Genomic DNA, 22,681 nt, shown 5'->3' with positions numbered 1-22,681 from the left:
TTGTTGGGCCTATGTTTACACACCTTTCTTGAGCACGTTCACGGTATCTAGAATTAAGATATACCAGGCATTTCAGGGAAGTTGATCACGAATTGTTAATAGTTTTTCAGTTCTGAAGACGGCATCTGCGGCAGAATGCCAGTGCCGACGGACATCAGAAAGAAAGGTGAATAAAATTAACTAGACAGCCGGTTAACTAATTCCTGATAATTAGCTTTCATAATCCTTTCAGTTACACAACTGGTTGCAAGTAGGGGTTTGAAGCCGTTCGCTAATACCATATCAGTTTGTGGAATTTCGAAAACGTGATTACCCTCAGCGCTGTGCTCCGCAAAATATTGCCATTTAGACCAGTTACGTGCACTGGAAGGGTTGCTTTGCCTACATGCTTTTCGAAAGCGCATGTATTTGGGCACTGTGTAGCCAAAATTGACTGAGCCACAGCGGCGAGGGTAATCGTGTTTTCAAAATTCTAAAATCTAATATGGTTATTACTAATAACCCGCTACAAATCTTTCATTGCAACCAGGTGTGTAACCGTACTACTTAAAACTTATCAGAAGTGTCTGCCGGCACTGGTACTATTCTGCCACAGGAGCAATCTTGATAACTCAAAAGGACTATTTTTAAAACTGATCAACCTCCCTAAAACAGCTGTTATATTCTATTAATGCTGATAAATGAAATTTTCGCTCAGGTCTAAAAAGGATATACAGCTGAACCTTGCTATGACGAAGTTGAAGGGGTCCAGCGATTACTTCGTTATAGCTTTGTTGACAGAGCTTCCAAGGGGTAGTCATTCCTTCCTTATAGATTTCGTTACACACATTTTCTCTATAACAGGATTCGACTGTAGAAGGCTTGCATCGACGTCAAACTGGTTACCATGTTCCTATACCAATAGCACAGTGCAAGGCTGCTTGCTTACCTAACCATTTTACCAAGACCTGATCCGATGTGCACAAAATAGTTGTGCGTAGTCCACTGTCATCTCGTCCATGACATTGCCAGCAAGCCATCACGAAGTTTTCAGGTTCAGTGTTTTGCTGATAAGAGTGTGCAGGGCCCTCAGAGCTAGAGAACTGAGGGGTATGACCAAGAGTGCTCTGGAACATTTGTTATGCGATGTTTTTCTAGTGAAGTTTCATTACAGCTTTCATGGGCTGGGAAGTTAAAGCTCAGTAAACAAAACCACCACAAGTCATGCAGTGATGCATGGGGTCCCAGCCCGTGGAAGACAGAACCGAAACTCCACAAGAAAAGCTGCATTGTAATAAGTTCCATAAAGTGCTCTGGGCCATAACTTCTTTTCTATTGTTCTAAGGTATCACTAAAAAACAGCCAGTAAAATTAAATTTAGTGACACAGCATAGCTGGAGTCCTTTAAATAAAAAGGCAGAAAGAACAATTTGTAGCACTGAGACAGCCAGCGCCTGGAACGTTTAGTGCAAGTAATCGTAGTAATGCACAGCCCAAAAAAGAAGCAGCAAAGTTTATTTCAGCGTCGAGTGAAAAAGGCACATACAGCAGCTGGACGAAAGCAGTTCGTACAAACAACGGCAGGCCAGAGAATTGCGAAACGCGATGTCCGATATGGAAAGTCGCGAGGCCTTAACTCGAGCCGTGCCCAGACTAGGAAAGGAATGCATATGCCGCATGCGGCAGCCGCAATAAAAACCTGCCGACGTTAGTCGAGACCAGCCCCTACATGTCACAAAAACACTAGTATCATCAACACCTGTTTTCATCTGCGGATGTCAGCAAACCAACCTTTATAAAACCAAGCACTTTGTTTATTCCTGCTACAGACTTCGATTAATTTGCCTGAAATTGTGCATTACTTCTAAGCACACTTTACCCTCAATTCATACGAAATTCCGCCAAGAACACGTTAGATTTTGACCATTTAAGCGTTCCTTGGAGAAAAATTTATCACTTCTAAGTGCGGTGCTCCAGTACTACCAGCTAAAGTCCGAGTAAAGATACTGAATGTTTGGGCTCCAATACTATAAAATTGGTGGAGATGAAGAATGTAAAAAAAAAATGGCACAGTGAAAAGCACAGCGCGAATACTATTTATGTGCGAAACGTTAACATGGCTGTTTACAGCCTGCAGTGATATCAGGATTTCATTTTCTCCGAAAATTGAGTTCTTGCATTAGATACGAAGAGGCTTGAACATGTTTCCTGCCCAGATATTGTACATGGAATGTTGAAGGATCTGATCCTTTCCTTAATAGGCCACAATCGGTTGCACAAACTCCTTGAACAGCACTAATAATCATAAAAATTTAAACATTGTGTCTGTATGAGCTTAACAGCAGAAATATATATATATGTATATATAACCACTTCATCTGTCTCAGTCTACTAACACAATTAAGGCCTTTCATGTCGGAAGCCCACACATTGAAATGAACATACACAAGGACATTTAACAAATTTACAGCCAAAACAAACAGCCAAGCATTAGAAATGTGGTCAAAATCTGGCATCAGTAAAATTGTAAATTAGTTTTTCCAGGAAAAATCAGAAGTGAAGAAATGGAATTCGTGAATATCATTCACACCATACAAAGACAAAAAAAGGATTACAACAAACAATTATGTACAGTATACACATGCACCTTAGCAGAAGAGTAAATAAAGAGGGCACGTCGAGCGTTAACCTTGTATGTTGCTAACATTTTGTGGATCAAAGCACAGGACATTAGAATAGATCGATGATTGATCATTTTTTCACCACCAATCAAAAGCACTTTATGGTAAATGAATGGACAACAGTTTGTCAGCTCACTGCATTATTCAGCCATTAAGGTAAAAACTGCAAACACTGCTTGTACAAACAGACTACCAAACTGGAGATGTAGGAATGGCTAACTGGTTTGAAGGACTATTTTCTAAGCTGTATAAATGCTTTCAATGACAACTTCTTTCAAGTGCGGAACAATGGTCAAACGTTCGTGAAGAACTGAGTCTATAGGCATAAAAATGGCCACAAATGAATGTCAGTGAAGAAAACGAATAGGCAAGTGGCAATCTGATTCCAAAATTAAATTTGGCCTTAGGAAAAGTAAGAAGTAGGAGAGTTCCAGGGTTTATCCAATGAGATAAAAAAATTGGCGGTGGTTTAGCTCTTGTTAAACCTGGAGTGATGCGATAGCTACAGCTGGCCGAGTGGAACTTGGCCACGTGACCAACCACGTGACGAACCACGTGATCAGCCACGGCGCTGCGCCACCCGCAGCTGCTCCGCACTACGTTACCAACCACGTGACAGCGAGGTAGCACCGCCACGCTGAAGGCTCGAAATGCTACCGTAATGTAGCTATCGCTACAAAGCAATGCCAAGGTAAATGGCAGTGGATTCTTCCGGCAATTAAATTTTTCTTTCAGCAAATGTGTAAAGTAAACCAGGTATTCTACAAGTGCTCCACCAAAGCCAGGACATTAGGTATTTAATAAAAGTAGCAACTGAGGCGGCTTATTAATGATTTCACCTCACTAGTAAAACAATGGACATGCTGTCAATGTTATTAGCATGCCTTTCAGCTGCAGCTGTTTTGTCCTTAGTCACACATACTTGATGTAATCAAAACAAGTGTTGGTCAGATATATACCCTAGGAATGATAGTCACATGCCTGCAAAAGAAAAACAAGAATGTAAAAACCAACCAAGAAAATGTCCCAAGTATTTCAATAAGCAGGCCAACACCCATCATGTTTTTAGTGTGTTTGTTCTGTTCCTAAACACCCTACGTGTGTGTTACGTCAACTGCACCATCCCTTCCTCTCTAATGAAGAACAACTTGCAGCTCTCAGTCTTCAGCACCACAATTTCAAATGTCTGAGTTTGTGCGACGAAGCACTTCCAAATTCTAAGTACATTGAGCCATCTCATCCTGAAATTAGTCTCTCTCAGGCCAAAACACTGAGCTGTAATGCCACATAACAGAGCGAATGGCCAGAGCAGCATTCAATTTGAACACAGGCCACATGGAGCCGAGCTCGCCCCAATATCAGGGAAGACCGCAATGGGTCTAAATGGCATCTGTGGATGGAGAAAGGGCACTACTGTTCCTGCTGTTGGTCCTGCTTCTGTCCAGGTATGTAGTCCCTAGCCATGAGGCAGGCAAAGACCGTCATGACCATCTTGTGTTTGCCCTCGGCAATGTCTTCCGGCAGAGCATAGATGCGTGCCCCTAGCTTTCGAGCCATCGAGATTGCATACTTGGCATTGGCCAGGCGCTCCTCCTGCAGAAAATGTGAGGCATTGTACACATGTCAATCCCATTTGTCAATCCTGAATGGGGAGTTTGCGAAACATGAGGGCTTATCACAATCAGCCATATAATGCCCACTGCAAAAAAATAAAGAGGATTGCTGCCTCCAAATTTTACTTGTTTAACTCAAACTACACACTGACTTAAGTATACTTTCAAGTCACAAGGCTAGCAAATGCAAAGCAGACAGATTTCGTAGCTTTTTCACAAAAACACTGCGAATGAAATATGGACAAGACAGGGAACGAGAGCAGTTTCATATCCCCGACATCAGCGCAGACAAGAGTGATCGCAGCGACAGTGTTTTACTGAAAGACACTAGCAGTAAAGTGGCCATTATAGTGTACTGAACACCATGCTTAGAGGGTGCACTATCATGGCTGAATTCTTCCTACCACCACTCTGCAAATGATCAGTGGCAAGTTTCAGAAACCATTCTTATTTTCATGAAAGTGGCGCAGCCCTGTGCCAGTTCCAGAAAATAAAAGTACATACCTGGTTTGTTGCATTGAGCACTTGCGCATAGTTGATGCATCCAGGGTTGATGGCATCTACCAAGTCTATGATGGGCCGTGCATCGCAAATGCAAGGGTCCTGGAAGCTGCGGATTTGCGATGTCTTCTGAGCAGACTTCAGCTGCATAGAGAGACAACAAAATTACTTGAAATCCTAGCATATGGCAACCTTAAGCCATTAAAGTTCAGCCAGCCTGGAATCAAAAACCAAAACATCTGCACACCCACAAGGTCCGAAATAAAGTTACCTCAATATGCCGAATAAAGATGAATTTTCAGTCAATCCCAACTCTCAAAAACGTTCCTAATATTATGCTTTAGACACCGAACACCGGTTGGACATAGAACACAAAAAAATTGGAACTCCGCGACGCCATGCCTGCCCCGATGGCAAGCGTCATATTTCAACGCACTACACAAGTGGCTAGTGGTGGTGCGGCTTGCATTCGCGCCGTTATCTCCCTCGAGCCGACAACGCTACAGAAGATGCAACGGCTTGGAATGGAGAAGCCTTTCAGTAACCGTCTGGATAAAGTCGGTTGCCGGCATGATGTTCGCAGAGGTGGTAAAAGCCAATGTTGATATGTGAAAGTAGACGTGCTGCCCGAATGCGAAAATATTTCAGTCTGGCGTGCAGCTTTTTTACGTGGCACTGCTGTCATGCGCAGAAGCCATTCCAGCTGATATTCGGTCAGCCGCCCCAACGTAGTCACGATGGTGTGCAGAGAAGCAAACCCAACGTGTTTGGCGCTTTCGTTTGCGGCATCAGCAATCATCGCCAGCGCTTTCAAAACAGCTTCGAAAATTTCGAGTTCTCTTTCTGCTCCCTGAGTACCCTCTGAGTTGAACCTTGTTTGCCTGCGCTTTGGACGAAATTTTGTAGCAAGGATTTTGGCGATACTGAACTATTTTATGACTTTGTACATTCTGCACGTGCCGTTCGAAAATAATCCCACGTGTCACAAATCCCCCCGAGCCCTTATTACACTCCAGCTATAACACATGGAGCTGCGGTTCGCAGGCAACGCCATGTTGTCATGAAGGAGATTGTGAAGAGAGACTATCTGGTCTACTGCAAGCCAGCACAAGTAGACATACGCAGCATAAAGTTCGAGCAGTAGCGCCCTCCTGGTGGTGCCCTAAAACGGAACTGTAAGTTGTGACCTGAACACAAGGAAATTATAATCGCACTGTTAAGCAACCACTCTCTGGCACCTCTAACCTGCATTTGTTGGCATTTACGCGTAAGCAAGTCTGACAGAATTGATATCCTGCTCAATTCGACAACCCCCCTTTTTTACGGCGCTCGTGCAGTAAATAAGGTTTAACATCCCGAAATTGCGTTTGACCTACGGGAAACACCACCGTAGAAATCTCTAAATTAATTTCAGACCATCTAGTTTTACTTGACGTTCACTGTGATCGCCCAGCTCGCGAGGTTTTTTGTACTGAATCTCAATCAAGATGCGCCTCCGCGGTTGGTATTTAATACCAGAGCTGAGCGCCCTAGCCGCCGAGCCGTGGCATGAGGGGTAGCGCAAAACCAAGACGACGGACAAGGAACATATACCGCAGTCGCTAAGAGGAGTGGATGCACAAGGAACGGAGGCCACAATGAGGGACACGGGCGCACGTGGATCTTGGGAGACATTGAAAAGGACGCCCGAGGAACTAGAAATACTAATGACAAGATTCTTTGTCCGCCGTCTTTGTTTCGCGCTACCTCTCATGCCATGGATCACAGATACCAACTTGCCCAAGTTTCCACCCTAGCCGGTGAGCCATTGCACAAAACGATTCCACGGCTTTTTCAACGCAACAACTCCAGAAATTTCCATATGAGCAGAAATTAGGCTACTCAGTCATATAATATAAAAAGGGTCCTCCAAAATGAGTCGACTGTCCCTTCAGAAAAACCAAGGTGGTGAAAATTAACCCACACTTCAGCACTATAACGTGCCTCATAGGGTCAGTGCAAATTCAAGAGAGAAAATCCATTCTGGTCTATTGAAAGAAAGACTGGTGGCTTTCCCACACATTGGTAGGTGCAGTGATTGTTACATGAGTTGGCACACCCATCCAACGAGTGTACGGACCTTTCCGTTTGCCCACTGGACAATCTCCTGCTCCACAATGGGATGACCAGTGCCAGCCAGTTGTGTCAGCACCGAAAGAGTGTAGGCGCGCATCAGCTGCCAGACGAGCGCCAGGGTCAGCGTCGCGTTGCCCTCGAGCAGGTCCTGGCCAGCCACACCCACGAGCGAAAATCCCTGCTTGCGACCCAGCTCGACGGCGTAGTTGCAGTTCTCTAGGCGCTCCATGAAGCCTTTCAGCCGACTGAAGATGCGGTGCACGCGGGTCCAGTTCACCAAGCCTGGCTTGATCACATCAAACAACTGGAAGATGATGAGGCCATCGGCCAGGTCACTGTACAGCCAGTTCACGTATGGGCTAACGCCCATTGAGTTCATCCAGTTGCGGTACGTCTTTTCCTCGCGGGTCTCCTCCAGACCCTCCAGGCCTTCCAGGGCGTTGCCGTCCTCAGGGACGTCAAGCGCCGGGTGGTTGTTGAACAGGTTGGCCACGAAGGCTACATTCAGCTTGTAGACGCCGTCGACGACGTCCTGCGGGCTCAGGAATGATCGGCAGTTTATCTTGTCTGCCTGCTGGAGCATGACCTCGGCACGTTGCAGAAGGTCCGGTTCGCGCATCGCCTCGACAGTGACGCCCGATCCTACGGGAGCGATCTGCCGCAGCAGGATGGTGTAGATCTCCGAGTCGCGAACGTCGGAGGTGAAGTTTGTGAGACGGCGTTTCGTGCCAGCGCGTTCCAGGTGATAGTTCACCCAGCGCAGAAGAATGGCCTCGGGCGCCAGGTGAAGCAAGTGCGCCATGTCTTCGCCAGGCTTGACCAGCTGGACAAGTCCCGGACAGTGCTGGAGAGTAATCTGGTTGAAGAGACCGATCTTGATGATCTGCCAGAGTAGGCCTAACACAAGATGTGGCTTCCCACGAGCCAGGTCATGTGCGTCGATATTGACGATGTTGCATCCAATAGACTGAGCCGAGCTGAGGGCCAGAGTGAGGTTTTCGTGCTTTGTGTAGACGGTGAGGCCCTTCTTGTTGATGGCACGCTCATCGATGGTCTCTGGGCAGGAATGGTTGATCATCTTGCAGAGAAGGATGCCGTCCTTGACGCGCTCGTACAGCTTTTCGCCGGGCACCTCGATGGGGAGCAGGTGGGCTAGGTCCGGGTCAGAGCCGAGGTTCCGGTTTATCCAGTCGGAGAAGGCAGCTCGTTCCTCGTGACGAACGGAATGTGTCGTGCCCTCACTCGAAGCCTCGGACATGCCCCCCAGTGTCTGTACATTCTCCTGAAATTAGGCAAAAACAGAATGTATGAATATTTCCAGACATTTTAAGTTCTAAAGTGCCCATACTACATTCACTTTTATTTTCCTGGCTATTTCGATCCATCTTTTGTGCCTCCCAAAAGTGCACATCAACGCACTGCAACTGCACTCAAATCCACGTCTAAGAGGTGTGCACATGACGTCCACGGATCTGTAGGCTCCTAAAGATTGCGTTGGGTGCACTGCTACAGTAGATTATGCAATCGTTCTCACGATTTTTGCGATTTGTTTTCAAAGCAGAAATACGCTGAACAACATGCGCGCAACGGCATGTGCGCACAGCACAGCCCACGAACAATGAGTAATCCAGACCAATATGACTTGGGCAACAATGTCACTATAAGTGCACACTGCATTCGTGGCCAAGCACACAGTGTACAGTACTTCCCAAAAGTAACCGATCAACAGGTTTTTTTTTCTTAGCCCTGCATAGGGGCACTTAAGCCCTTAAGCTCTAGATCTGTGTAAAGTAAGGAGTAAGCTTGTCCACACCTTTCGACATCTTTTGGTCCGTAGCAGTGCCGTAAGGGTTACACAATACGACTGAGAAGCAAACGCCACAGCTCGGTTCCTTTTGGCTAATGAGGTGCATGGCTCTTCAAGTTTAGGTGCGTTATCAGAAGCACGGGCCATTCATGTTATTCATCCGAGCTGGGAAGAGTAAGATCAAGAACAGCAAGCCATAGTAGACGTGGACAAAGAAGATAACCTTGATAAAATATGTCGGCATCTGTGGAGAATCGGTGACAATGCATTCTCCGACAGCTGCAGCCGGTGCTTCGCAAGTGGATCTGCGAATTGTTATTTCACGCACTTCAAACTACGTGCAAAACGTGCGGTCAGCATTATTAGAATGCAGTTCTCGCGTGTGCTCAGCATTATTAGAATGCAGTTCTCGTACGCAGGCCAACCACTGAGTGAAAGGTCGGCATGCGGTAATAATTTGGTGAGTCTTGATTTTAACATGTCAGATCTTACTCCGAGACGGACAAAGACACCAGCGTAAATGCAGACACCACCTAAAGAGGAAAGTGCTAAGACACATAGTTCCGCTGGCGAACCTTTTTCGACAGCATGGCCTTGAATCCCGCCGACACCTCCTGGCCTCGCAGCTCGGTGTAAATCTGCTCGAACTCGGCCAGGGACAGGCGCCCGGGTTCGGCAAGGGCGCCCCGCCGCCTCTCCATGTCCTCGATCATCTGTCGCACCTTCCACTGGGGCAGCTTGAAGCCCACCGTCGCCAGGGCATCACGCAGGCTAGACAGCTCCACATAGCCCTTGCTGAGCTGCAAGACATGACACGGACCATACATAATGCAAACACTGCTCTGCAATGCAGAATTCCAGGTTCAAAGTGATCACGAGTCGATTGTTGTGTTTAGCGCGTGCGAATAATCCGTGCGGGAAAACGTGAGATGGGAGTCGCACCGCGCGTCCGGAAGCGCGAGAAACCGATGATGGTGGATTTTTTTATGGCGCAGAGGCATCTGCGGGCAAAGAGCACAATGGCACAAAGTATGCTTTTCTACTTGACGTGGGAACAAAAAGCCGTTTTCGAAGCGTTTCACCCTAAATAAGCCGGGCAACAGACCAGTGGAAAGCTCGTGCCCATTGTATCACCGGTGACTACCCGGCGGCACTGGGGATCGAACCCAGCACCTCCCGCATGCGAGGCGGATGCTCAGACCACTAGGCCACCGCTGCGGTCCGGAAGCGCAAGAAACAGCTCCGCCAGGAACGCAGGTGGACTGAGGACGCGCATTGGGCACTTTCGACAACAAAGCGCAAAAATGGCGGCCACAAACGCGACAAGCAGCCATCTAGCACACTCGAACGGAACTGAGCCGCCAAGTATTTACGCCTTGGACCGAATGGATCACATTACCGTAAAATGCACACTGAGGTGGACGTTCACAATTAAGATCACCTATTGCCAGCGTAGATAACGTCAATAACATGCTCAATGGCAAACACGTGAGCGCTGGAGTTTTCTCCGGCTTTCTCAGACGCTGACAAGGCCGCTTTCACCGGATAAAGTCTCCTACGGGCCAAAGATGTAAAGTTGTCCGGGACACAAGCCTTCAAGCAGTTTTATTTGACCATACTTCACGCAGATGCAGGCAGTAAATATATCATAGCGAAATTAAGCAGAAGAAATGGACAAAGGTGCAGGGCATGCAATACGAAGGAAACATAACCAATGGTCCCTTAAGGTAACGGAGTGGACTGCAGGACAGAGCAAGCATAGCAGCAGGGGAGGCATTTCAGGTGGGCAGGTGAGATTCGGAAGCTGACGGGGATAAGGTGGCAGCAGCTTTCGCAGGACCGGGTTAATTGAGGGATACGGGATATCAGTTGCCCTCCAGTGGAGGCAGCTGGACTGATGATGACGAAGCGCGGACAGGTGAGCTACTTCGCACGGTATTTTTAAATGACGATGACTACTTCAGGCTATGTGCTAAAAAACAAAAACCCTGCCACCTACCACATTCGACGTATCATTACGCGGGATTCGGGACATGCGCCTCTAGTTCCCTCGGCTGCCACCAAGTGCCGCATGGTTTTGAGCATTCAAAAATATCGCGTTGACGTCATTTATGACGTAAGAATGAAGGGCAATGACCAAGTGGCTGCAAAACAGAACGTGATAGATAGGCCTTTAGGCCTACCCGCCGCAGTGGCTCAGTGGTTAGGGCGCTCGGATACTGATCCGGAGTTCCCGGGCTCGAACCCGACCACGGGGGCAGCGTTTCGATGGAGGCGAAACGCATAGGCGCTCGTGTGCTGTGCGATGTCAGTGCACGTTAAAGATCACCACGTGGTCGAAATTATTCCGGAGCCCTCCACTGCGGCACCTCTTCTTTCACTGCCTCCTTTATCCCTTCCCTTACGGCGCGGTTCAGGTGTCCGCCGACATGTGAGACAGATACTGTGCCATTTCCTGTCCCCAAAAACCAATTTTCCAATTTTTAGCAGCACTGGCTGAGTGCTGCCCCTAATTCGTGGTAGCGATTACGCTTTTGTCAACCGGTCAAAAACTCCTTGCAAGCCATTAACGCTCATGAGACAGCATGCTGTGTAGCTAACTCAAGACCACTTCCAGAAAATGTTTGCACGCAGGTACAAGCCTACAAGCCGCCCGGAAAACTCCCAGCCCCTGTACATAACAAGTCACGCCCGAACCCCTCTGGCCCCGTGGCCTTTGTATTCCAAGCAGATCAAATCAAGCGGATTCAAAAACAGCTGCACGGAGCAGGAAGCAGGTGCACGCCGCCGGCAACCGCTGAAAACAGGACGCAGAAAGTTGAGGAGGGGGGGGGGGGGGGGGCGTCTACCGCCACGTCGCGACTTTTCTGTAACTTCGATTTCGCTCAAATCGATGATGCCCCGAGAAGGGTCATCTTTGAGCACCACTGGACGATGGCATTTACGCTTCGGCTTGGAAAGGGGGTTATATACAAAACACGAAAATGCGCGTTCGTCGGTAGAATATGCGCTCTTTAAAAAAACAGACACAGCAGGGACTCAGAGGCGATGACGGTGACCAATTTCATACATAAAACACAAGTGCATACAGGCGGCTGGCTCCACAGTTTTCGGGCAATGAAACAGACTCGAAATAGTGGGGAATATATACGCAACGCGATGTTTCAGTTCGGGCTAGTTCATGAGTTGAACCGAGTTTCGTTATGGTGTCTCGTCTTATGTCTTTTCTCGTAACTTTTCTTGACAAGCACTGCCTTATTTATGTAACTGCCCTATCGAGTCATATAGTGTACAGTTCTGGTACGTGTTTCCTTACGCGTGTCTTGTATTATGTAGTGCTGTCTTGATAGAGGTTGTCTTGTGTGTTACGGGCTGTGTCGTCTTGTGTTGTGCCGTGTAAGACTACTTTACTAAATACAGAGCCATGATAACACTGCAATCAATAGCACCTTATTCATGCACTCCAAGTGTCAAGTGCCTACAAAGGTGCATGTCAGGCAGGCGCTAATACGGCAAGAAACATATACACGCGCAAAAAAAAGAGCAGCAAAACAACTTCGGTAAATATTGCAGTCAACACCGCGCATTCGTTCAGGGCAGATTTTCGCAGACAGAACGCTTTCTGGAGCCCATAATGACGCACCTCAACGGCAGGCGCAGCTGTCCCTATGTCAACAGCTGCAGGAAGGCCGGAGACGGCCGGCCAAAAACAAACAAAAAATAAGGCGCTAAAACAAAGAGTCGAGGAAGAAACACCGTCCCAGATAACGTTTCATCCCAGGAAGAGAATGACAGCGCCTCCGCACCTCGAACAATGCAGCCACATTTTCCTTCGATTCCGCCCGGCCGTAAAGCCGTGAAAGCCGGAGACCCCCCTTCCCATCACGCCCTCCCCGATTCCACTAAACAATGGGACGGTTCTGTTGCAGTCCCAACTCACGCTGAGCGCGCCACGTGACAACAGCTCTGACACGGGCGTCTACGCGTGGACGACCGTCGTCGCATAGCATTGTCTCCTTCTTGGTCAACTCCGATCGCTTCCCACCCGCCGCCCGCCTCTTTATCTTGGCGCGAAGGCACATTTCTGAATGTGGGGACAGACCCGCGAGCTGCCGGCGCTGCCAGACAGCTTCACGGCACCGTAAACCTAAATGAGCGCGTAAGAACTTCACATCGACGTCCTAAGCCTTTGTTATCGCGACATCTGACGCGGAAGACAAAAAAAAAAGAAGCTCTAGCATGACAACTGAGGTGCATCCGTTTGACACACATAAAACTAGTCTAATGTTTACTGCATCAGATTTGGGCGCATAAGCACGATCTCTAATGCTATGCCAGTTCTCAACATACGAGTGTTGGAGCTTACCAGTCCGTCGCAGAATGCGAGCTTACAACACTTCGATTACTTCGTCATGTGTATGTAGCGTCAGTTCTTGGGCTCAGACCGACGTCAGCGCGCTAACAACCATCAGTGACACACCGCAGCTGCCTTCTCTTACTAATGGTCCCATGTTGCGCTGACGCATACAATGAAACTGCACAGAACACGGAAGGCGTGCGGGTCAAGTCAGCTTTCTGCATGCCCATTACTTTCGCGAGAAAACTGAGCCTCAGCGAACTTATCAGGCCTCTGCGCCTCCTGGTATGCTCGAAGCCTACAACCCAAACTTGGTGGCCAAGCTGTCGATCACGGTATAAGCTGAAGTCAGCACAGAAACCAGTACCGCTACTGTGTTAAGGCGATTTACTGCGCAGGCAACAAGACTGCTCCCGAGAGGAGAACGGCCGGCGCTTATACTGACCAGCTCTTCGTGCAGCTTGGTCGCGGCGACATTCTCTGGAGGCCACAGCTGCAGCTGCTCGCAGGTCAGCTCGCTTTGCTCCTCCCACGTGGACGGTGACGTCGCCATCTTGGCGGCGGCCGCCAATGGGCGACCACTTCGCCGCCGACGACACGCCTGGCGTGGCGGTCGCTCGGCACACCAGGCCAAATCTTGATCGATCTTCGTCGTCGTTGTTGTTGTTGTTGTTTACCTCAGTACACATGGCACATACTTCGTCGGTGCCGCAACGTCATCTTCCTCTCCTTTAGATCTTCGTAAGACAGACATGGCCAACGCAGACGCGTGCAGTCGTCAGCACACCTGTCTAGAGCGTTGGAACGGCGCGCTCTGCTGTGCATTTATAACAATCGCGGCTGCGTGCCCAACCTTATATAGCTTTTAATGACATAAGGAGTTAAACACGATCCATGGGAATGTTCATGCCCGATAAGGTCTCGTTTGGAGCACTAGGGCGCGTGTAAATGACGCAAGTGTACTCTCCAATGCGCCGTCCGAGCGCTCTAGACAAATGTGTGGACGACTGTACACCTGAACATGGCTCGTGCAACGACAGATTGAACGAAGACGCCTCTTTGACCCTTCACTGGTGATCCTTTTAAGGCTATAGCTTTTAATGGCTCATACTCGCGGTGACCGTCCGTCCGTTACATCACCATCTAGGTCATGTGACCTAGGCACGTGACCCAGGTCACGTGAGAGAGCGCCAGCTGCTGCTCCTCTGTCGTGAAATGAATTCAAGCGCGGCAAATTCAAATCAGTACAATGAGTCACAAACGGCTTTCGCCTTTCCGCAGTTAAGAGATATCTAAGTGCCTACAACGAATTTTTTGTGGTTTATTGGTTATGGCGAATTGCAGCAGTGGGAGCATGTCAACACCGCCCTTCCCAGTGGATCAATCGAACTTGGAAGCACTGGAAAAGTTTCCATTTCGAGGCTTCGGCTCGATCGTGCTACTTGTTGTTGAACGCACTTTTTCTGCGGGAGTGAAGTGCAACTCCCATCGACTGTGCCATGGCAGTGGACATTGACCAGTCTCGGATAGTCTAAACTGATCCGAAACATTCAGTATAGACAGTTCCTCTCTGCCTTCCTTAAGTACCTTTCATCCTCTCCCTCGCTGCCGTAAACCCTTCACTCCCCAGTGTCGCGAATTAAAGTCATTACGACATCGAGTTTGGATACAAAGTTCAATGGCAAAATGCTCTCAGCAACCAGCGCTTTGCGGTCAAAATGTCTGGCGCCACTGCGAGCGAGGTGAGCGGAAAAAAAATGGGAAGCGAATGTGCGACTTCCAGCCAGGGCCCAACAATTCCTCGTCGACTTCATTTTTATTAGAGAAATATTGGGCGGGAAAATAAGAACGCACTTGTTGGATAAAACATTACTGTCTGTAGGCCTTCGAACTGGTTTGAGGCCTCCCAATGGGCACTGGAACTCCCTTGGATGTGCTGCTGACGTCCTGAACGTCCACAGGACGTCTACGCGAGTTTTAATGGGAAGCTTTGATCTCGTATTTCACACAACTAAAAGCGCTGCAGAAAGTGGACGAAATAGTCATTGTTGCTAAGTGGTGACATCCCGTTTTTCTAAATTTTAGTGGCACTATATTTTTTTTGTGATACTGAGTTTGGTTTTTGGTTTTGGTTTATGTGAATTTAACGTCCCAAAGCTACTGAGGCTATGGGGGACGCTGTAGTGAAGGGCTCCGCAAATTTCGGCCACCTGGGGTTCTTCAACGTCCATTGACATCGCACAGTGCACGGGCCTCTAGAATTTCGCCTGAACCGAATTTCAACCGCTGCGGCCCGTATCGAACCCGCGTCTTTCGGGTCAGCACACGAGCGCCATAACCAGCGAGCCACCGCGGCGGCTTTTTCGTAACTTGGACATTAAAAATTAGGTATGTGTCTACTATGGGCGAGATGATTCTGTGCTTTACTTTTTTCTCTAATAAATAACGCACCTTCCTCTCATGACATCGCAACCTCACGCACGATAGTCATGACAAAGTCGGCGGTTCAGTGAGCAGAACAGTCGGCGCGAACCCGGAACCGCTGGGAACATCCGCCAAACACGGCCCGCGTCGAGTGTCCATCGCGATCTCCGCTGCGGCCTTAAAAGGCAACGAGTGAGAGCACATGCGACGCTTTCCAGACGCGCAGCAACGTCTTATCTGGGCCGCTCTCAGAAAAAGTAAACACAACTGGATGACAGGCTTCAATCTTCTGTCGTTCTCAACTAGCCCAAGGACGCAGCCGGGAACGGATAGAGAATGCCAGATGCGCCAGCATGCATCGCGGCGTAAGAATGACGCCACGAGATGTCGCCACAATAATGTGACCTCGAGAGCACACTGACAGTCTGTCCGCGTTCTTCCAATTCAAGACGACGCGGAAAATCGCGAACAAACGCCGCCTCTACAGCCGAATGAGCAAGCACGGCGCTGATTCAGACATCGATTGGCACAAAACGACGCGTAGTGTACCCGATCAAGCAGAGGAAAGGTTTAGAAGAAACGAATAAACGAATTATTGCGACACCGAACCCCGGCCTAGTCTTCAAAGCATGCCGCTGGGGAAGGCTCTGGATTGATTTCGAGTGCCTGGTAATCATTTACGAGCACCGAAATCGAAGTATGCGGGAGTTTTTCTTGTTTTAATCGCCTTTATCGAAATACAACCACGGCGAGAACACTATGAACCTGTCGCCTCGTGCTCAGCAGCAGAGCATAACAGTTACTGGTCCTAGCCGCCGCGGTGGTTCATGGTTATGGTGCTCGGCTGCTGACCAGAAAGACGCGGGTTCGATCCCGGCCGCGGCAGTCGAATTTCGATGGAGACGGAATTCTGGAGGCCCGTGTACTGTGCGATGTCCGTGCATGTTAAAGAACCCCAGGTGGTCGAAATTTCTGGAGCCCTTCACTACAGTGTCGCTCATAACCTGAGTCGCTTTGGGACGTTAAGCCCCCTTAAACCAAACCAGTTACTGGTCCATTGCGACAGTTATTAGGCGTGCAACCAGAAATCTCAACGACGTGCGCACTAGATACGGCTAACTCCTGTCGTAACATGCGCCAGCATTAATAAACGGGAACATATATTCCCATTTTCGTTTTACCGCGTGTTGTGCGTTTGTGCGAGTTCTGGAAGACATCCAAGATAGTTTGCTGGTATCGTGAAATTCTGTAGATAAGTTTGTGCTCGTTGCGCTGGCACCAATGTACTGGGACAGCGATATGTGTTTTTGTTCATACCTGGAGTATTTTTTTTCTTTCTCTGGCTCGCCGCGCCACTGGAGCCTCCAGTAGTGACCTGATACAAAGCGGAAGGCCAGCATCGGCAACCCTTCCTAGCCAGACTGCGCGCGTAAAAGGATGCGTCTGGAATGCAGAGCTTTCGAAATAGGCACGCCAGAAATGCAGCCTCGTATGTGCGGTGACCTGACACCAGTGGGGACAACAGCCGCTATTTAAACTCAGAAAAGAAGAGCAGGCTCAAGCCCCGCTTACACGCCCTCCGAGAGCGTGTTCATGTGCGTTAGCGCAGGCTTGTGCCCCGTCGGCATCCACCTTCGCATAGGGTCCTTTGAACAAACAATTCTATTCACGAAGCATAGGGCCCTTTGAGCAAACAATTCTATTCACGAAGCATAGGGCCCTTTGAGCAAACAATTATATTCAAGAGTCTCCCACACGGCATCGCCACCATAGTCCATGGCGCATGCACGCTAAATGACCTCTTGCAAGACAGCAAAAGGACTCTCGCAGAGAGCTCTCCTTATACACACTCAACATCTTTTCACCATGCGCATGGAGATCTCAAAGCACTTCATGGAGTGTTGTGACCAGGTGCAGATGCTTTCGCTGTGCTAGTACCAGGTGTACACAACAGTCCAGCAAGCAATGTGGCGACACTCATGGGGCAGTTTTTTGGGAAGGTATATACGAGGTGCGTTCAAAAAGTATCGAGCCTTCTTCTATCCCGTCTAAACCAATAATGTGATGTAGAGGGGACATTTATGCGCATGCGCAATGTTTTTCCGGCTAGCAGAGAGCGTCAGCCGATGGCAGTCTGCCTATAAGTGAGGACATGTAATATGCTGTCGTCGGATTCCAGTAAGTTGTACGATGACAGAACAACATGAGCAACGATACTGCATAAAATTTTGCCAGAAGCTTGGCGATACCCAAGCCGAAACCGTTCGCAAGATTCGGCAGGCATTCGCGGACGATGCCATGAGCAGCTCACGGATAAAGGAGTGGTACAACCGCTTCAAAGATGGCCGCACATCAGTGGACAGTGACCCGCGTTCAGGCAGACCATCGACATGACGGAATGAAAATGTCATTGATCAAGTGCATACTTTAGTCATGATGGAGTCATGCGAACGAGGTAAGCGTAAGCATTGGATCTGTACATTCAATTTTGACTGAATATTTGGGCATGAGAGTTTCCGCAAAATTCGTACCGAAGCTGCTAACAAAGCAGTAGAAGGAATGCCGTCTGGAAATCGCGCAGGACATGCTGGACAATGAAAAACATAATCGCAACTTTCTGAGCACCGTGGTCACAGGCGATGAGTCATGGGTTTATGGGTACGACCGAGAAACCAAGATGCAGTCATCACAGTGGAAACATTCGACATCCCCGAGGCAAAAAAAAAAAGCAAGGCACGTCCGCAGCAATGTCAAAGTCATGTTGACCGTTTCCTTCGACTTCCGTGGGCTGGTGCATCGTGAGTACGCACCACAAGGCCAAACCATGAAAAAAGGAGCACTACTAGAAAGTCTTTCGTCGCCTTCGTGAAGCTGTGCGGCGCAAACGACCAGATCTGTGGGCAGCACAACCTAGGCAGCTCCATGACAACGCACCCGCCAATTCTGCGCATCTGATTCAGACCTTCTTAGCCAAACACAACATTCCTGTGGTTCTTCAGGCTCCCTACTCCCCCGACATGGCTCCGTGCGAATTTTGGCTGCTTCCCAAGATGAAAGTGCCGTTGAAAGGAACCCGATTTGAGTCAAGAGAAGACATCATGAGGAATGCGACGGCCTGGCTGATCTCCATTCCAAGAGACTCGTTCCAGAAGCGTTTCCAAGAATGGAGGAAGCGTTGACAGAAGTGTGTGCATTACCAAAGAGACTACTTTGAAAGGGATCAGGGCTTTGTGCCTCCAAATAAATGAATGCATTTCTGCCGACCAAAGGTTTGATAATTTTTGAACACACCTTGTATACACCTTCCCACTGAGCACACCCAAACGTCAGAACACCTGCTATTTGGACTGCTGCGGACAGGTGCTTACACCGTTCTTGCGCCGTGTGCGCACACTACAGTCCAGCATGAAATACATGGCTCCCAGAGGGCGCTTCTGGAAAGATCTACAGTTGGCAGCAATGTCACCCCTCAAACACTACCGCCCTTTACCCCCCCTGCCCTGGGCGCCCAAAGCGCCTTGTCCACCTCTGCCGCACTCGACAAGAGTTCACCGCGACGTGCCGCTATCTGAAATAGCCTCGCACTCGAGACGACGGGGCATACACAGTATAGTGCCGGGGGGAAGGGGCCCCGATACGGGCCTCTCGACCGCCACCCGGACGAAACGGTGGGGCACCGCGGCCGTTGCGAAACGCGCGCTGGCGACGTGCGCTCGAGTGGATGTCGCCCGAGCCCCACGAGCACCGCACTTCTCTCCGGGCGTTGCGCATAAGACCGCGCTCTGCGTTCCTCGATACACGGTTTGCGAACTACAAGGCGAAGAAAACGAACAGCCTCATGCGGCGCGAAGCTCGGCTCAAATTTGTTGCAAAAGGGACGATTGTTGGGATACTTGGTTCAAGATACTGGTTTGGTTTATGAGGGTTTAACGTCCCAAAGCGACTAACGCTATGAGAGACGCCGTAGTGAAGGACTCCGGGAATTTCGACCACCTGAGGTTCTTTAACGCGCACCGACAGCGCACAGTACACGGGCCTCTAGAATTTCGCCTCCATCGAAATTTGACCGCCGCAGCCGGGATCGAACCCGCGACTTTAGGGTGATCAGCCGAGCCCCATAACCACTGAGCCACCGCGGCGGCTGATTCAAGATACTGGAACGAAACAGCGTTGTGTCTGTGTTCTTCCTTTCTGTATGGTCCCGCGTTTTCGCGGCGCTGTTTCATTCTGCAGCAACAAATTTATTAGCCGCCGCGGTGGCTCAGTGGTTATGGTGCTCGGCTGATCACCCGAAAGTCGCGGGTGCGATCCCGGCTGCTGCGGTCGAATTTCGATGGAGGCGAAATTCTAGAGGCCCGTATCCTGTGCGATGTCGGTGCACGTTAAAGAACCCCGAGTGGTCGAAATTCCCGGAGCCCTTCACCATGGCGTCCCTCATAGCCTGAGTCGCTTTGGGACGTTAAACCCCGATAAACGAAATTTATTAAACGGAATGTCGTGTGCTTCATGCTCTGCTCAGCTGGCCGTAATGGCTTTATTTATTTATTATTATTGACGATATGTGCGCTACGGCCCCGGTTTTCGCTTTGGTTCCGGTGTTCGAATCAATTGTTCCCGGATAGAAGTTCGGATAGCGATAATGCGTTAATGCCCATAAACGCGGAATGGGTCATTCTCTACACTAATACCAGGGAGTTCTCATACCACTCCTGGCGCAGCGGTGTAACGGTTAAGCAATGCGCCATTGCCCTGCGATGGCAGGTGCTGCCACCCACCTGTGGGGCTTGCGGGACCCAGGTTGCCCTTCCCGAGCAACCTCTTGCGGCCAATAATTTATTTAACTGGCAACTGCCAAGGCGGGCAGTTTGTTCGCTACCCGGTGGGCAGGTTGTGTGACTCCACAAGGTCATGTGACCTAGGTGACCTACCTGGGCTTCCCCTTATAAAAATTTCTTTATATACAGAAGTCTGTGGACTGTCTAAAGTCTATAGACTGTCTATAGACAAATCCTAGAAATTGTCTATATTCAATACAAATCCAATAGACAGTCTACAGACAATCTATAGATTTAAGGCCATACAATTTTAGTAGACTTGCCTACACACTATGAATAGAGAAAAATTGGCGGTGGTTTAGCTCTGGTTTAACCTGGAGTGACGCGATAGCTACATCTGGCTGAGTGGAACTTGGTCACGTGACGAACCGCGTGACGAACCACGTGATCAGCCACGGCGCCGGGCTGCCGGCAGCTGCTCCGCACAACATGAGCAACCACGCTGAAGGCTGGAAATGCTGCCTCAATGCAGCTACCGCTACAAAATAAATATCTATAGGAAGTCAATGGAGTCTATAAGAAGTCTGTATACTGTCTACACACCATTTTTATAAAGCTGCTTCTCCAGAGATGTTACACTCACAGCGCTGACGACGCCGAAAACGACGCCAGACTTCCTGCAGAACGGCAGCCTTAACGCTATCGCGTTAATGCAGTTCCTTAGAAATCGAGTAGTAAGTTGTTTTTATTAAAATATTAACAAAAAGGAAGGAAAAGATTTTTGCTAGCCCCGGCATCTGTCATCGATACTGAAGCACCTGAGCAGGGGCAGCGGAAATAAAGGATAGCAGGCAGAATGAAGAAATGAAATAAAAGAGGCGAGAGGACCGGAAGAGAGGACCTTAGAAATCGATATTTCTCATTCCATCACGTGCTTTCCTTGTCTTTCGTTCTTATTCGTACTATGCGTCGCAAGCTGTCAAGGTCAGTTACTGCGGAGCCATGCTGCAGAAGCCTCTCAAAAGTCAATCGAAGAGGCAATAGGCCTCGGAAGCTCGGCTTTCCCGAGTCCAGAAGCCCCACCGCAATACTACACCTCTTCGATATATTTGCTGGAACGGCTCAGACCGAAGCGAGCAGTCCATCCACGTTGCAGCTCCGGAAGCGATATGGTGCCAAAGCTCATCTTCGAGCCGAGTCGTGCCGAGTCGGCAGTTTTTCGAGGTACGCCACCTTCAACGTTTTCTTTGTGAAGGCGTAATCCCTTCGCAAGAGATACGCCCGAAGATACCATTACGAGCCGTGTGCAGAGTATACGCGTAGTCAGCGTTTAGAGAACAGAACAAAATGGCGAACTTTTATTATATAACATTCGGGAAAGACAGTCTCGAGCAAACTGCGATGTACTGTACACCCGGACGCTCATGCGGTTGATGCATTGGGTAAGTCAATGCGACCTATTCGCGGTAGCAAGAATTTTTTTCTCACGAACATGCAAGCGTCATCGCCGCACCGCAAAGGCCGCCGGCTTTGATCCGTGCAGAAAGCAAGGTTAGGTATCAGCAGCAGCGAGGAGTCTTTTTTTGAAATTACCACTCGCCCTAACTGCTGATAACTGGCGTTTTCGACGGTGACCGGCTGCCGAAATATATTAGAGCAGTGTAATAACAGAAATTAATGCACCGGGAGGACAGAACATACAGTAAACACTCGCCCATTCAGCCGCGATGCGCTGTGTATTATTTTACTTCAACACCAGGGCACATAGGTGTTTGGGACGGGAGTGAGACAGGAAGGAAAAACTTAGACGTGAAAATTACCAGTACGAAAACTGATACTATTTTAGAAGCCGGGGTAGCAGAATTTTCACAGTAAAAAATGTCACGCTAAAGTTATTAGCACATTCGTGATAGTTTTCCCCATCGAAAATATCAGCATTTTTTTCAATGCCTTCTCAAATGAATTCAGTTTCACGGTGAACCGTGTCCCATGGTAGTACAAAGCGGAAATTACCTAGTGTAAGGACACGTATTGTACAATGCGATGCCAACCTTGAGACCACCGGCCCGAGGCGACATGTATATAGTATCACCTTTCAATGCTCTCGTTGTGTCATGTGGATAGATAGCCAATGAAATATGACTTATGAAACTTAATAAACGGCGCGGCGCGTATCTAGGAATCACGTCGAGACCAACACACATCAATCAGTGGCAGCAAAGACGCGGAGGTTTCGGCGCGCCTCACAGGGCGATCAGCTCTGAAGTGCCAGCTGGCGAGCAGCCGCACCGGCCTCGGTTATGCCACTCCTACTAGTCCTAAATCACCGCCCCGCCGTCGGAGAGCATCTGGCTCGAATCGCGTCCATTCAACGACGTCAGGAGGAGAGTCCGCGAAGGTCCTCACTTAGAGCAGACACTGCCTCCCCC

At 49.0% G+C, this 22,681-nt stretch overlaps 1 protein-coding gene across 2 annotated transcripts in view; it reads right to left on the bottom strand.

The window, feature by feature from the left end:
* Positions 1-1,475: 1,475 nt before the first annotated feature.
* Fim (plastin-2 fimbrin) overlaps positions 1,476-22,681 on the bottom strand; it is a 47,062-nt gene continuing 25,856 nt past the window's right edge. The window contains exons 1-5 of one of the 2 annotated variants that reach the window (XM_077643254.1): positions 13,499-13,696; positions 9,272-9,496; positions 6,894-8,171; positions 4,778-4,918; positions 1,476-4,253 (exon numbers count right to left, since the gene is read on the bottom strand). In XM_077643254.1, coding sequence (XP_077499380.1) covers positions 4,071-4,253; positions 4,778-4,918; positions 6,894-8,171; positions 9,272-9,496; positions 13,499-13,606 — 1,935 coding nt within the window. In that variant the 5' untranslated portion in view covers positions 13,607-13,696 and the 3' untranslated portion in view covers positions 1,476-4,070. Of the gene's footprint in view, positions 4,254-4,777; positions 4,919-6,893; positions 8,172-9,271; positions 9,497-13,498; positions 13,697-22,681 lie in introns of those variants that run through there. The other variant, XM_077643255.1, reaches the window with a different exon arrangement.

The sequence above is a fragment of the Amblyomma americanum genome, chromosome 11 (genome assembly GCF_052857255.1).
Source record: "Amblyomma americanum isolate KBUSLIRL-KWMA chromosome 11, ASM5285725v1, whole genome shotgun sequence".
NCBI classification, from domain to species: domain Eukaryota; kingdom Metazoa; phylum Arthropoda; class Arachnida; order Ixodida; family Ixodidae; genus Amblyomma; species Amblyomma americanum.
The sequence above is the reverse complement of the archived record's forward strand: the minus strand, read 5'-3'. Positions and strand labels throughout refer to the sequence as shown.